Source organism: Puntigrus tetrazona, chromosome 2, assembly GCF_018831695.1.
Source record: "Puntigrus tetrazona isolate hp1 chromosome 2, ASM1883169v1, whole genome shotgun sequence".
In the NCBI taxonomy this organism is placed as follows: Eukaryota; Metazoa; Chordata; class Actinopteri; order Cypriniformes; family Cyprinidae; genus Puntigrus; species Puntigrus tetrazona.
The window spans coordinates 2,113,482-2,128,322 of NC_056700.1; the positions used below are offsets into that span (position 1 = coordinate 2,113,482).

Genomic DNA, 14,841 nt, shown 5'->3' on the forward strand with positions numbered 1-14,841 from the left:
TTATCCAGCAATATCTCAAAGCCTTTGTTTAGCGTTTTGCCTCAAACCACTTTCTTCAGCATTCAGGTCTTGTCAAAAAACCATTACGAGATGGCAGTCCTGAGATTGTGCCCTAAGCTCAGCATCCACGCTTGTTGCAATCTGTTGGTCCACACTGAAGATAAAACTGCTGTTAAGGTGCACATATTAAAACTATTCATCACACTTTATTATGTTAACTGCTTGTTGGTGTTACAATAAAATATTTGATCACTTAATATTTTGAAATAAGTTGAAACGAAATTTAAGAACTTGCAATTATTGCAATAAATTAGGCTTAAATACACTACCAGCAACAATCGGAACAAAAGTATCTTACGCTCATCAAGGCTGCACTGATTTGATCAAATATTGTGTAAGTAAGTATAAAGTAATACGTTTAATTTATTCCTAGGATAAACGGCTGAATTATTCAGCATCTTCAGCGTCACGCGATCCTTTAGAAATCATTCTGATATGCAGATTTGCTTCTCAAGAAATGCATGATTATTATTTATTCTTAATATTTTTGCGGAAACTGCAATAAATTACCATTCAAATGTTTGGGCTAAGTAAAAAAAAAAAAAAGCAAGGATGCATTTAAAGACATTTATAATGTGTCAAAATATTTATATTATTATGCAATTTTTTTCATCAAAGAATCCCGACAAAAATAGCTGAAATTAAGTAATGCTCTCAACACTGATATCATCATTAATAATTTAACACCAATAATAACTGAGCAGCAAAATGATGCTTAAAGTTCAGCATCGCATCATAGGGATTAAACTGCTTTTTAAAATATTGAAATGGGTGTCATTTATAAAATAATGTAGTTTTAAGAGTTTAATAATAGTTTTTCTCCACAGTACTTTGCACAATGTTTCGTGTTTGTTTGTTTAGTTGTGTTTTTGTTTGATCGAATAAGTGCAGCCCTGGTGAATTAAAGAGATTTTTTTCTAAAGCAACATTATTATTATCTAAACAAAATTATTATTATTATTATTATTTGTGATTTTTTTATTGAGTGTTTGATGGGTGAACGTCAAAGAAGATTACCTTATAATAAAAAGTATACACTGGTCATGATTAATTACATTAATTAATTGATTACATTAAGTTGTCTTTGCACGCTTGAAATACCTTTTTATTTAATCTTGAAATAAATTTAATTTAATTATTTAATTCATTTTTTTCCTGATCTTTCGACCTCAGTTAGATCACTGAATTTGATGTTCATCTTCCATTATGGCTCTAAAAGCTTCACACAAAAAACCCAAGGTACATCACGACATTCCTATATCACACACACACACACACACACACACAGAGAAGTTTTTGTCTGTCTGTCACACACAGTTTTCATGCTGGAGTAACCTTGCGCTCTCACATTAGCGAGCACTACTGCAGGAGCACCGTTCTGGATGTCTTATTTAATAATAAATGACGCTTCCATGTTCAGTACATTTTCCTATTGCAAGGAAGCGCACAGGAATTATAAAAGCCGATTTAACGGCTTTTAAAAAAGGAAAACAGTCAAACCCCCTTTCATAGGGAAAGCATTAGTGACTGAGAGCTGAGACTGTTTGTGATCTCTACAGTCAAAATACAGCACAAGCAGGGTTTTGCTGCCCCACTTTATGTAATTGACTGCCATATGCTGTCCAATATGTTTAGTAAATCACTGCTGGACTAGTACATCAAATCTTTTCCTTCAGTATATTGTCTGTCCGGTTGCAACATCACTCAGATACGAGCTAAGGATTATTACTAGTTCCCTGATTTGTCTATGAAGGGAACTATAATGGCAGCTGAACCAAAACAGCACTTAAATAATTTAATTTTTTAGCTTTCTGTTTCTTTAATTTGGTCGACATCTAGAATTGACCTAGTTTTATTCCTCACTGACGGTACGTAGTTAACAACGTAGCTACTGTAATAAGATTCAAGCTGCAAGAAAGCTCTGTAAATGTTTAGTTTTGATCAAATTGTAATTTAGTAATTAATTTAGTAATTTGCACACAAATGAGAGACGCCGTCGTTTACCCATTATTTATTTGATGTAAAAAAATATGGTAAAAACAGCAATAGTATAACAAAATAACTGTTTTCTATTTGAATATATTTTGAAACGTAGTTTATTCCTGTGATGCAAAACTGAATTTTCTGCATCATTGCTACAGTCGTGAGAGTTGAAAACAGAAAACATTTGTTTTCAGGATTCTTTGATCAAAAGCAGACATTGTATTCATTTGGAAAAATGAAACCTGCTATTAATGGATCCTCACTGAATAAAAATATTAATTTCTTTTACATATGTGACCTTGGACCACAAATCCAGCAAATATTCATCTCAAATCTGAATAAATACGCTTCCCATTGATGTATGGTTTGTCGGGATTGAACAATTTGAAAATCTGAGGGTGCAAAAAAAAAAAAACATATTAAGAAAATCCTTATTGTTGTCTAAATAAGTTTTTTAGCCATGCATATTATTAATCAAAAATTACATTTTGATATATTTACGGTAGAAAATTGACATTTATCTAACATAATTTTTACTTAACATTTTTGGCATAAAAGAAAAATAGCAATTTAATTTAATAATAATTTTGAGCTGTATCATAATTGTGCAAAATAATTTTTTAGGTATTTATAATCAATGTATTACCTGTTTTGAGCATATAGATCTAAAAATTTATTTTGCAACTGAAACTTAAACTTAAACTTAGCACAGACTTAAGGTTAATTTAAAAAAAAAAAAAAGAAACTTTAACGGAGAATTGCTTTCCACAGAATATTATATGCAGTAAGTATTTTCCAAAACTGTAAAAATGCACGAAAATCAAAACCGTATATCGAGTTATTTTCTAAACAATTTGATGTGGATATGTCAAAAAATGCGTTTCAGTTTTGACTGGGGTCAGTACCTACTGTTTCCACTATACAAAACTCACTTCCTGTTCATTTCCAGTAGTAGGAAAACAGTATCATTCTTTCAATTTTTTTCTTTTTTACCTTATTGCATCATGTCCATTATTAGTTTTGACATTCACATAGCAAGTGCCATAATCCTTACCAGTTTTCATACGTATGGAAGGCAACATACGATTATTATTCTCTGTTGCTTGTGGCTTAAAAATGACACACTGCAGCTTTAAGTTAAAGGTGACTTCATTAATGCACAACCTGTGCTCTATTTCCATATGGCAGCACCCCTGACAACAGAAATGACTTGATGAAGTGGGGATAAGTTTAATGTGTTTAGAGATTAACGGCGATATTTGACTCCGCTGATTTCAGTGAAGTGGAGTTTAAGAAGCTCTCCATCAAATAGCCATCGGCAAAGCCAGATGTCTCCTCCGAGTTCACCGCGACCTTTTCACAACGCCGCTCTCTCACCTCACACCTCGCTGCATATACGGCACAAGTGTGAAGTCACATGGGAGCAAAATAAGCTCCTCTGACCTTCTTATCATTTGTTCTTCGCGTGCCTTCTCACTCTCCTTCCTTTTTTTTGACTTTTTTTCCAGTCATCTCAACTTTATCTCGACAGTATCTGCTTTAATGAATATTCTGTCATCATTTGCTGACTCTCATGTGACTTTCTTTCTTCTGTTTCTTTCTTCTTGTGTTCCTCAATAACAGTATGTAGGCTACTGAGCTACTGTAACAAGATTCAAGCCATAAATGCTCTGATAACGTTTCAGTTAAAAATGATTTTATTAAATGGGTAGCTGACACTAAAATAAGAGAGGCCATCAGACTGCAGAAGAAATTTCCGGGAAAAAAGCCTTACGTAGTTACATCCTTTTTCCACTTCAAAAACAGTATTTTACAATTAAAATTACATTAACTGTCCATTACAGTTGTTTTACTGTATTTAGTAGTACGGGAACATACCGTTATTTAACTTAAATACCATTATTTAAAGCAAATTTTCCTTTCTCTTTTGGGTGTTACAAGCTGTTCATAGATAATTAATAGATAGTTTTAAAATCAAAGAGATATTCTTTATAACCATTATGACTTGTCCACACCCCCTTAAATGCCTTGTTTAAACACGCCCCCACTTTTCTATGTCACAGAGTGGGGGGTTTTCCCCACTGGATATAACACAAATGCCTCATTTGTAATGGCTTTTATTGTTTTTGTGTCATAGTCTCGGGAAACAGTAATGGGTAGGGGCGTAACATTTCCGCCACACGTTCGAGATTTTGGCCAATCACAATGCACCAGATAGCTGCCCAATCAGAGCACACTTTGTACAAATCGACCTGTTTCTGGAAGGCGGGGCTTAGAGGAGAAACAATAATGAACAGCATGTGGAAAATACAGCTTTTTTAACTGCATAAACACATTACATCAAACTACATATACAAAATTATGTTCTTTTTAGCAACATTTTACTTTGGCTTTTTTACAGTTTGTTTACCATTAAAATCATTTTTACAGTACGTGCTAATATGCTGCCATAACAAAACTAAACAAAACAAAACCTTGCAACACGTCTCCCACCTCCAAAGCCTTCTGATTGGACTGTTTTGGACCTGAAATTGACAAGCAGTACTGTGTGTAAAGTGTGAAATTATTTGAATTACATTTTTTTTTAAATATGTGAGACACTGCAAAAGGTGTGAAATGCAAACGCAACGGTCATGCACAGCACGTGCTCATAGAGAACTACAGAAAAGTGCATTTGAAAGGAAAAATGCGTTTGCGTGAGCTGTCCCTAAATCTGTGACTTATGAGGTTCGACGTCAAGACAGCATAGAGTTTCTGGAACAGAGCTCCAGATTGATCAAGTCCTGTTGATATTTTTACTATTAGTCTATTTCATGGTGGATTATGAGTCTCTAAAGCATTCAGATTGGTTAAATTAAAAATCATTAATGCTTCATTGATCCGTCTTTGTCTTTTGCACTTAGTGCATTCATACTATAATTAGTCAATAATGCATTCATTAATTCACTTCCTCTAGCTGTACAAGCATCTGCTGCGCCTTTATACAGACACACACCCACCAACCTGTTCACTCGAACACCGCATTACTGCAATGCAGATCCTAAAAAAAAAAAAAAAAAAGCATTTTGGTTGTCTCAAAGTGTTATGAATTGACACTGTTTGTTCTCATTATTTCAAACCAGGACTGGCTTGAATTCGGTAAAATAATAATGTCAGGAAAATAAATGACAGCTATTTTGCTTGATGAATGATACCGAGGGTTCGACAAGTGCTGCAGTAATAGAAATCACATCTCATTTGATATGTATCACTCATCTAAATGATGAAACAGACCCGGCGATGAATAATAAATATACTCGAGAGCAAATTGAGAAAACCGACAGCCTAAACGGAGCTGCCCTTTCTCCCTGATTCTAGGAGGTTTATACAGCACGTCCTTGGCAGGGCTAATTGGTATAACTTGTTGAGCCATTTTGAATTCTTTCATGATATAAGACCAGTCAAACGGCCCGGGCAGACTCAATGACTGTGGCGGCTCTCCAGGCCTCTGCAGCCAAAGATGATTTATTTATGCCTGCATTTCTGATACCTCTCAAACTGTAATCTAATATCAACAGACAGCCTGCCAAATGGAGCAGATTGGCCATGGCTGTGAAGGAAAGAGGGGGACAGAGCTGCTAAAACGGGGTCCATGTACACCTGACCCTGTTTGATCTCAAGAACATTAGCCGTTTATTAGCAGTAATTAAGCACATATTAATGCCTTATTCTACATGAGCTTATTCTACATCCCTCATCTTACCTAATAACTAAACTTAACAACTACCTTACTAACTATTAATAAGCTGAAAATTAGGAGTTTACTGAGATAAATGTAAAGTAGTGAATAAGCGTATCCTAAAATGTACCCTTTTTTGTTTAGCTAGCAACCATAGCAGTGTTTATCTTGCATTAATTAATTAGGATCTCAATTGGATAACAGGATTAAAATTAAGTAATGCATTTACACAAAATAACAACAATAACGCCCCTAATTTGCATAATTCGATGGTAATGAACACCAGAAATGAACTTATTTCAGCAGCATGAGCGTAGCTACATGCTAACTACTGAAAGTCTCTTGCGTGTTCGCATGTGAAATATGTTTATGCAGACTTGATCAGCATGCGCTTTGTACTGTAATGTTTTCTCACCGATCAATAAGACACAAGCACATTCATGTGTTTTGGAGGAGGCATGGCTTTGGAGATCGATTTTGCGATTTTGGGTGGGATCTCATGCTTTTTAAAGCTAGTTTGCTTTCGCTAGCCTCCCAAGAGTTGCCTAGCCTAAATTTAAAACCAGTTATGGATGGAAACCCGACATTCTGTCAAAAAATTGAGCACCGTCACTACTATTAGTCAGTAACGCCCTAACACTTAACACTTATCTCATTCTGAAGTGCATCAGCAGCCAGGAAGTATATGAGTGTATGACTTGCTGAAAATTGTATTTAAAAATTCTGTTTAGAGGGGCCCACGCGTGTCAGGATCACATTCGCGATCTCACCTTTCTCACTATGACAGGCAGCACAGATCTGAGATCAACAAAATGGCGATTTACCCGCCGAATCTTTCACTCGAACCTGCTCAAACATTTGTTTCTGTTCCACAGCAGTCAAACAGACGTGTCCGCCGGAGAAGTTTGACTGCGGAGGGAAGTGTGTGTCTCTGTCCTGGCGGTGCGACGGCGAAAGAGACTGCGAAAACGGTGAAGATGAAGCAGACTGTGCAGCAGGTAAGTTTGCTCTCTTTCCCTCAGACTGTGTTTGATTCTCCGCAGGGAGTTTTGTTCAAGGCCGAGGTGATAGTTTGAACTTAGTTTGACCCTGATGCTGTGGACCTGCTGCATTCATGGCTCCAAAAGGAACAAAGAAGAAAGAGAGATGTGTATGGTTTATTTCTCGAGCACGCTGTTGTCTTTTTACGTGCGTGTTCTGTCTTTTAGTAATGGACAATTATGTGTTTATTGGACAATTGTAGTACTAGATAAGTACAATTAAGTGTTGATTACAGCATTTAATCAAGTTTACTCGGGTGTGTAATTATTCTGTTTACAACGCTTTTGAGAATGGTAACCAGTCACAGACAAGTCTGTCGTGTGTGTGCATGTAATGCTGAGATATTTAAATGAGTCTACATGAAACGTTCAATTGTAATCCACAAGTGTGTACATTTTACTTAAAGGGATCATTGACTGTCATTCATTTACAAACCTACATGACCTTCGTTCATCTCCAGATCGCAAATTAAGATTTTAATGAAATCTGAGAGCTTTCTGACCCTGCATAGAGAACAACACAACTGGCATGTTTAAGGCCCAGAAAAGTAGCAAGGACATCGTTAAAATGGTCCATATGACATCAGTGGTTCAATAGCCGTTCAAGAATAGGTTACAGAGCTAGCGAAGAAACTGTATTCTTCATTATTAACACAATCACAAGACTTGCTGATTTTGTAACACATATCAAATCACGGTCATCAAATTCTAAATGCTCTTTAAAAAAGTGAGGAATAATAGCTCCGCCTTCTTTCTTTGCGTAAACATTTGGACGGTGTTTGAAAATAAACGCACCCTGTGAGGTAGAAAAGTGGGGGCGTGTTTAAACGGGCCATTATAAAGATTATTAGAAAAGACAATTAGAAACGGCATCATAAATTGTGATAATACTCGACATTGACAATAACATTGTAAAACAATGAAGAAAAATTTATGCATATTCATTTAAATGAATACTGTTATTATTTATAAGTGTGGGTTAGTCTTCGTCTACTGTATGTTAAGCTCAAACTGAATGCTGAAGGCTGTGGTGCCGAGTGATTATTCTTAAGGAGTAGCAAAGCATGTCCTTGACATCCTCGCCCAAGGTTTCCGTGATAAATTGTCTAGACTCATGGGTATTGATGTTAGTGGCAGAGCTCATGCTCATGTGTCACGATCATTGAACGTTTCAACGCTTCTGGTGGGAGGTGCTTGAGCTCTGCTTATTAAACATGGTTGTGTTACCTCAGCCAATCAGACGTCCTCCCAGACCCCCGCTGTGAATCCCGCTGCCCTACTTTTATGAAGCTGTGGAAATTAACGCTTTCTCTAGCTTCCCTTCCCCTTGCTCTTTATAATAGTATCTCTTCACTGTCAGTCTCACATTAATGGCATCTCTCGACTCTCTCTCTCTTTTAGTACTGCCTGTTAAAATAAAGAATAGTCTCGCAGCTGCTAAAACATGATCATTTTGAGCTACTGATTTTATACTTAAACATTATAATAAATACACTACAATTCATAACATTACTAAATAAAAATAGATGTGCTTTTCAAAACAAAAGGTTCTGTTTGTTAACATTAGTTAACATGAACTAAGAATGAAATATACAAAATATAACAATACAATAGAGGAATTTATTAGTCTTGGTTCATTTTAATTTTAGCATTTGCTAATACATTATTAAAATTGTTTAAATTTTTTTTTAATATTTTTTAATGGAGCTGAACTAACATGAACTGAAAAATAAAAACTTTAATTTGTATTAACTAACATATGAATAAAAACTGCATAAAAAAGCTTATTGGACCTTATTGATAAAGCAATTGATAAATGGGTATACAATAAAGTAATAAAGTATTATATTATATTATATTATATATTATGTTGTAGATTATATTATAAAGTCTAAATAATTGTAGAAAATACCAAAAATCCAGTCAAACCTTTATTTAAACAGCATTTCCAGAGGTTACATAATCATAGTTTATTTCACTTAAACATTCAATATATAATTAGTCTTTATATATATCTTTATTGCACATAATGTAATGTTTCCAATCTGTCTGTGTTTATTTAATTAGTTGTCTTGTTCATTTCTGATTATGATTTGGTCCTTTTAAAGGACAGAGATTACTGTTAATTGCAATTAACCTGCAGGTCACATCTGTTGACACACTCTGATGATTCAAGACAAAGTAGCTGAAAATACATTAATGTGTCAGCATGGCCATTTGTGATTTTAAAAGCTTTACAGAAAGGCCATTTAAATAAAGTTTGCTTTTATAATTAACTCGAAAATGCTCCACAGATTGGATTTAATTCACATAACAAATTAAAACCCAAACTAGTGTTCCAGATCATTTCGTTATCTTGCCGGCCCGTCTGAAACATTAAAAACTTGCAATCTCACAAGATATAAATCACAGTGTTAATTGCCCTATTAAGAGCAAATGAAACACCCTCCAACCATTTTTCACTCTGGGGGGATGATAATTCACGGCTGTTAAAAGACTTGGCGAAACACAAAGCCTAATAAATCATAATGCATCTTCTACATGCAGTCGTTTTGGACGGACGAGTTTGTGCGGTTGTATGTTTTCCAAGCGATTTCTATCAATCAGCGCTTTATTCAGCCGTCCTCATCAACCGCACAAGTCCTGGCAGCACCGAGCCATTCTTCCCTTCTATAGAGGTAATCATGCTTCTATTTTCATCAAGCTATAAACGGAGAGTCCAGACAGTCTCTTACCGCTCAGACTCTTGATCGGTACATCCGTGCCAATGTCACAGTATCGAGCCAGGAGAACCTGAGCCCTGGCTCTAAATGATATTTCACCTGGGCCCTGATGATAATTGATTTCCTGCCTTTCTCTGCCAGGTCTGTAGAGTGTAATACACCCCTAATTATCCACCGCCAAAGGCCTCATAACTTGAATCCGCTGCAATGATTCTCATACGGGATATGTGCTCGGTCAGCGCACATCTTACTCAGCACTGCATGCGTTTCATTTCCGGTTCTTTTGACCTGTAGTGCCGTATAACCTTTATCGGCATCCAATATGTGTTTGTTGCTTCAATCTTTGACTTATCTGTTTATCTATGATATGTGCAGTATAGTTTGATTCAACATTAATATTCTCGGCAGACGCTTTCTCATAAAGAGGCTTAAAGGAAATTACACACTTTAATAATCCCTACTTCAGCCTTTTTTTTAGACAATTCTGTAACGGTTAGTGGCTGTAAGCGCACGACACAGGATATGCCCAAAACAGACAGTCTTTAGGTCAAACTTAAACCCGGGAGAATCACTAGGAGACTGCACCACCACGAACACATTAAAAGATAGTTCACCCCAAAAAAGAAAATTCTGTCATCATTTACTCACCCTCGAGTAGTTTGCTCTGCCGAACACAAAAGAAAATGTTTTGAAGAAATCTTGCAACCAGGCTGTTTTGGTCACCATTGACTTTTATGGTATTTTTTTTTCTACTTTGGAAGTCTATGGTGACCCAAAACAGCCTGCTTACAAACTTTCTTTAAAATATCTTCCTTTCCACGAAGATATTTAGCACATTTTTTTACAGTAAATATGTTAAACCTAATTTTCGATTAGTTTTTGATTGTCCAGATTAGGTACAACTTAATTTGGACAACTTTAAAGGCGATTTTCTTAGTATTTAGATTTTTTTGTGCCCTTAGATTCCAGATTTATTTCAATTGTATCTCAAACTAATCTTGTGTTAACAAACCATACACCAACGAAAAGCTTATTTATTCATCTTTCAGATGATGTATGGATATTCTGGTAAAATATCATCATGAAGATTAGCTCTCTAAAAGCTTGTTTTTCCCCAAATGAACTGCGGAAATGTGTCAGAATGCTCTATTATTATCCACAGTAAGGACAGTACATATTTATATGTGAAGTTTTCTTATACAGCAGCTTTCCTGTAAATACTCATTCAATCAGCACTAGATATTTAATTCCAAAAATAGTCTTTTTTTATTTTTTCAACTTAAAACAACTAAAAAGTGCCTCAGACTTGTTATTTAAGATACAACCATGTGTTTCTTCTTCAGTGTCTTTAAAAAATGTTTATGTTGTGTTCTAATCGTGAATCAAAAATGCTGAATAAAAATGAATTTATCATACGAATGCTAATTCTCTGCTGGGTTTTAGGACTACAAACTTCCCAGCCCTACGCGGTATGCTATGATATTAACACACACTGAGCAGGAGGTGCAGGTCTCTGACTTATTCCCGGTCATAACTCATTTGTCATCATTCAGCATCCATCATATCCCTCGCTGTACATAAATTAGATTTACATGCACTGTAACAGACAAATGCTCCTTGCTAGTCATTGATCAAAAACACCCTCCGCTGGTGCAGTGTTCTCTTCCTCCACAGAATCCTTCTAATATCAGCGTTAGCAAGCAGTGGGTAACTTATTAAAGTCACTCTCTCTTTGGCGTGCAGTTAATTGAGTCTTCCATGTATTGAATTATGCATGATTCTCTTGAGCAGGTTTGATTATCAGCCGCTCTAGAAGCTCAAATTGCTCATCATGTAAAATCACATGCAACATCCCGCATAGCATTTCAAATCTGGTCACAGGCTATGTGCTACGCTAATTACTGTTTACTGACAAACGTCAGCATTCAGCTTCTGTACCTGATCTATTAGCTGTTCAAAAACACAAAAGATATCTCCGGCACGTTCAGAATACTGGCATACCTCTCACGACAAGTGTACGCTAAATACTGCTTACTATATAAAATATTTTTTATGAAAACTCTTTTAAAATGTAATTTATTCTACGATCAAAGCTTGACTTTCAGCATCATTACTGCAGTCTTCGGTGTCACATGATACTTCAGAAATATGATCAAGAAACGTTTTTTTATATAATCCATGCTGAAAATAGTTGCACTGCTTGATATTTTTGAGAAAACTGTGATTATTTCAGGACCTTTTGATAAATAAAAAGTTACATAAAAGTAGTTATATAAAATAATAAAATAACATAAATGTCTATACTGTCACTTTTGATAAATTTTGATCAGCATCTTTGCTGAATAAAAGTATCTATATATATATATATATATATATATATATATATATATATATATATATATATATATATATATATATATATATATATATATATATATATTTATATAATATATATATATATATATATATATATATATATATATAAATATACAGTAAATATAAGAATTAATATTTAATTTGAATGGTATAATTAAATATTATGATATAATTAAACAATAAACATTCAGTACCTAACACCAATAAATGATACATTTTTGTCACATGACCTTCTTACATTAATTTTTTAATCTACGTTAGTTATCCATCTAGTTTTGAATTTTTATTTATTTATTTTTTCAGATTCAGATGTAAACATGTCTTCACTTTTGGCGGCCAAATCAAATAATGATTCAAGAAATGTATATGAAACAGTTTTTATAATGTTTGGTTAATTCATCACGCAGGAAATGAAAGGTCAAGTGCAGTTCAAATAGCTCGTCCAAATATTACTTTGAAAGGTTTCAAATTTTAATGATTTTCAATTTTTTAATGATCATTTTTCTGGTTACAGTTATGGACAAGAGCATAAAAGTTTCCTGGTGCATGCTGTCTAGATAAAAACCACACAAGAAACATTGTTCGTGGGCTTTCAGCGGGCACTAGTAGAGTGTAATGTGGGTAGACTGGTCCGTCATACCTCTCTCCCTCAGGCTGGTTGCGGTCCACAGCTTCACCTCTACTAATCAGAAGCTCTCATCATCACGGCAGAGCAGTTTCCAGGGAACTGGGTCAAACTGGCTTCGCTCCAGCATCCACTACGGAGTCTCCTCAGAAGCTCTGCTGACTGGGCTAGAGCTCAGAGCTATAGAAAAATCAATGCAGATCCATCTTTCACTCATTCCAGATCTCTGCTAAGCATATTCATCATTTCTGTTGCCTTTTCACCTGAAATACCTGCGATATTAACAATTTCTGAGTGCTTCACTTAAATGGATTAATCCAGCAGTAATCCAGGGGAGCGAGCGATAATCCAAACGAGGTACAAACAGTGTTCAAAACAGTAGGCAAAGGGTTAATCCAAAACACACTGGCAAAAGTCTAACAACGGGAAAACAGGCAAGACGAGATAATAACTAAACTGGCTCCATAAAGCATCTATCACTAGGAGAGTGACAAATACTGGAGACTAAACAGAAAATAAAAAACGCAATGGCTTCATAGAGTCGCTATTCCTGGAAGAGCGATATATAGTTCATGGCTTATGCAGTGTGTACTGTGTAATCAGGTGAGTGTGTAATTAAACACAGGTGAAACCAATCTGTGCAATGGAGTATGGGAAATGAAGTCCAGGGTGACGTGTAACAGTCGAGCAAATTCATGACAGTAAGGTTTACTCAATAGTGATTTCATTTTAGAAAATTAGAAATGACTTTGTAAGGTTTTGCAGTAGTTGTAGTAATAGTAGTAATAAAATTAATAAATACATATATATTCAAATATTATAAACTAATGTTTAACTTTACAGAATGTGGCATTATCACAATTCTATTTTTTAAATACTGTCTGGAAAATAATGTATTATAGTTTATTTAACTTATATTCTATAATTTATTTAATTTATATATAAATATATTTAATTTATAATAATTACACAATTCATATTTCAAGAGTTTTATATTTACATATTTACATTTTATAAAAATATAAATATATAAAATATGTAATATATAAATATGTATATATATATATATATATATATATATATATATATATATATATATACATTTAGTATATACAATATATGTAATATATACTGTGCATATATATTATATATTGTATAATTTTAAATATTACAAAAAATGTTTAAATAAGTGCTGCTTCTTTGTTCTGTGACCATTTCTGTTCTTCAAAAAATCCTGAATAATAAATGTATGATGTATTACAGTTTCTACAAAAATATTAAGCAGCATAACTGGTTTCATCATTGATAAAATCAAATGTTTATTGAGAAACAAATCAGAATGATGTATCATGTGACACTGAAGACTTAATGATTAATGATGCTGAAAATTCAGTTTTGCATCACAGGAAAAGGTTTCATTATATGCAATATACAGTTCCAGGATGGCAGAATACATCCACAAGCCACTACTGACTTAAATAGTGGAGTACAAATGAACTGTAATGTCAGTTTAAGTAAGCAAGGGTTAAATGTGGACTGTTCTTGGCAAGGAAAGTAAGACAAATTCTGATGCATAACAGGGTCAGGCTATGAGCAATATATATCACTGTTTTTTTTTTTTGTACTGCATGTTGAAGTGCTGTAGGGATTTTGCTTCCTAACTGGAATAAATGAATCATCTAAATGGAGGAAGTTTTGGCACAATGATGATAATTGCCCGTTCCCACGCATTAATCTGCACTTAATCTAGGCTAATCTCAAGCCAGAGGCCTTTATACTGGAGCTGCACACATCATTCACAAGCCTCTTGAATATACGTCACATACAGAACCGTACTGTGAGATCAAATTCACAATCAAATACCCAAATTAAATCCAAATTAAACTTCATTACAAAATCTATTGAAAATTTGAAGTTAGTCCTAATAAGCAAAGTAGTAAAGACATCTTTGTTATATTTCATTCTTCACCCAACAAGGTCAGTCAAGGGTCGAAACATGAATTTTAAAATGGTTTTCAAATACAATTACGTCGTATCTGAAGATCTATATCGTACTTTCGTTGTGCATTTCAATTAATCTCACTCAATCAAAGTACTTTTTGCAAATATAAATATGCTGAAATGGATTTTTCTCTGGTGTCTGTGACCAAACTAACTGACCGCAGACAATATACACCCAACCGTTGAATAGCACGTTCACCTTTTCGCCTTTATCTTGTTCGTGTCTTTCTCGATTTCATGTCTCCTTTCCTATTATGCTTCTCCTGTGGTATCTCTACCGTCACAGAGATCCAATTAAAATCTTTCCTTTGATCA

General features: G+C 34.5%; 1 protein-coding gene across 4 annotated transcripts in view; it reads left to right on the forward strand.

Annotated features, from left to right (window-relative positions):
- The window catches only part of LOC122326519 (low-density lipoprotein receptor-related protein 8-like), a 72,565-nt gene that overhangs the window by 29,807 nt on the left and 27,917 nt on the right, over positions 1-14,841 (forward strand). For 3 of the 4 annotated variants that reach the window (XM_043221458.1, XM_043221475.1, XM_043221484.1), the window contains exon 4: positions 6,637-6,759. In XM_043221458.1, the coding sequence (XP_043077393.1) occupies positions 6,637-6,759 (123 nt within the window). The remainder of the gene's footprint in view (positions 1-6,636; positions 6,760-14,841) is intronic. The other variant, XM_043221465.1, reaches the window with a different exon arrangement.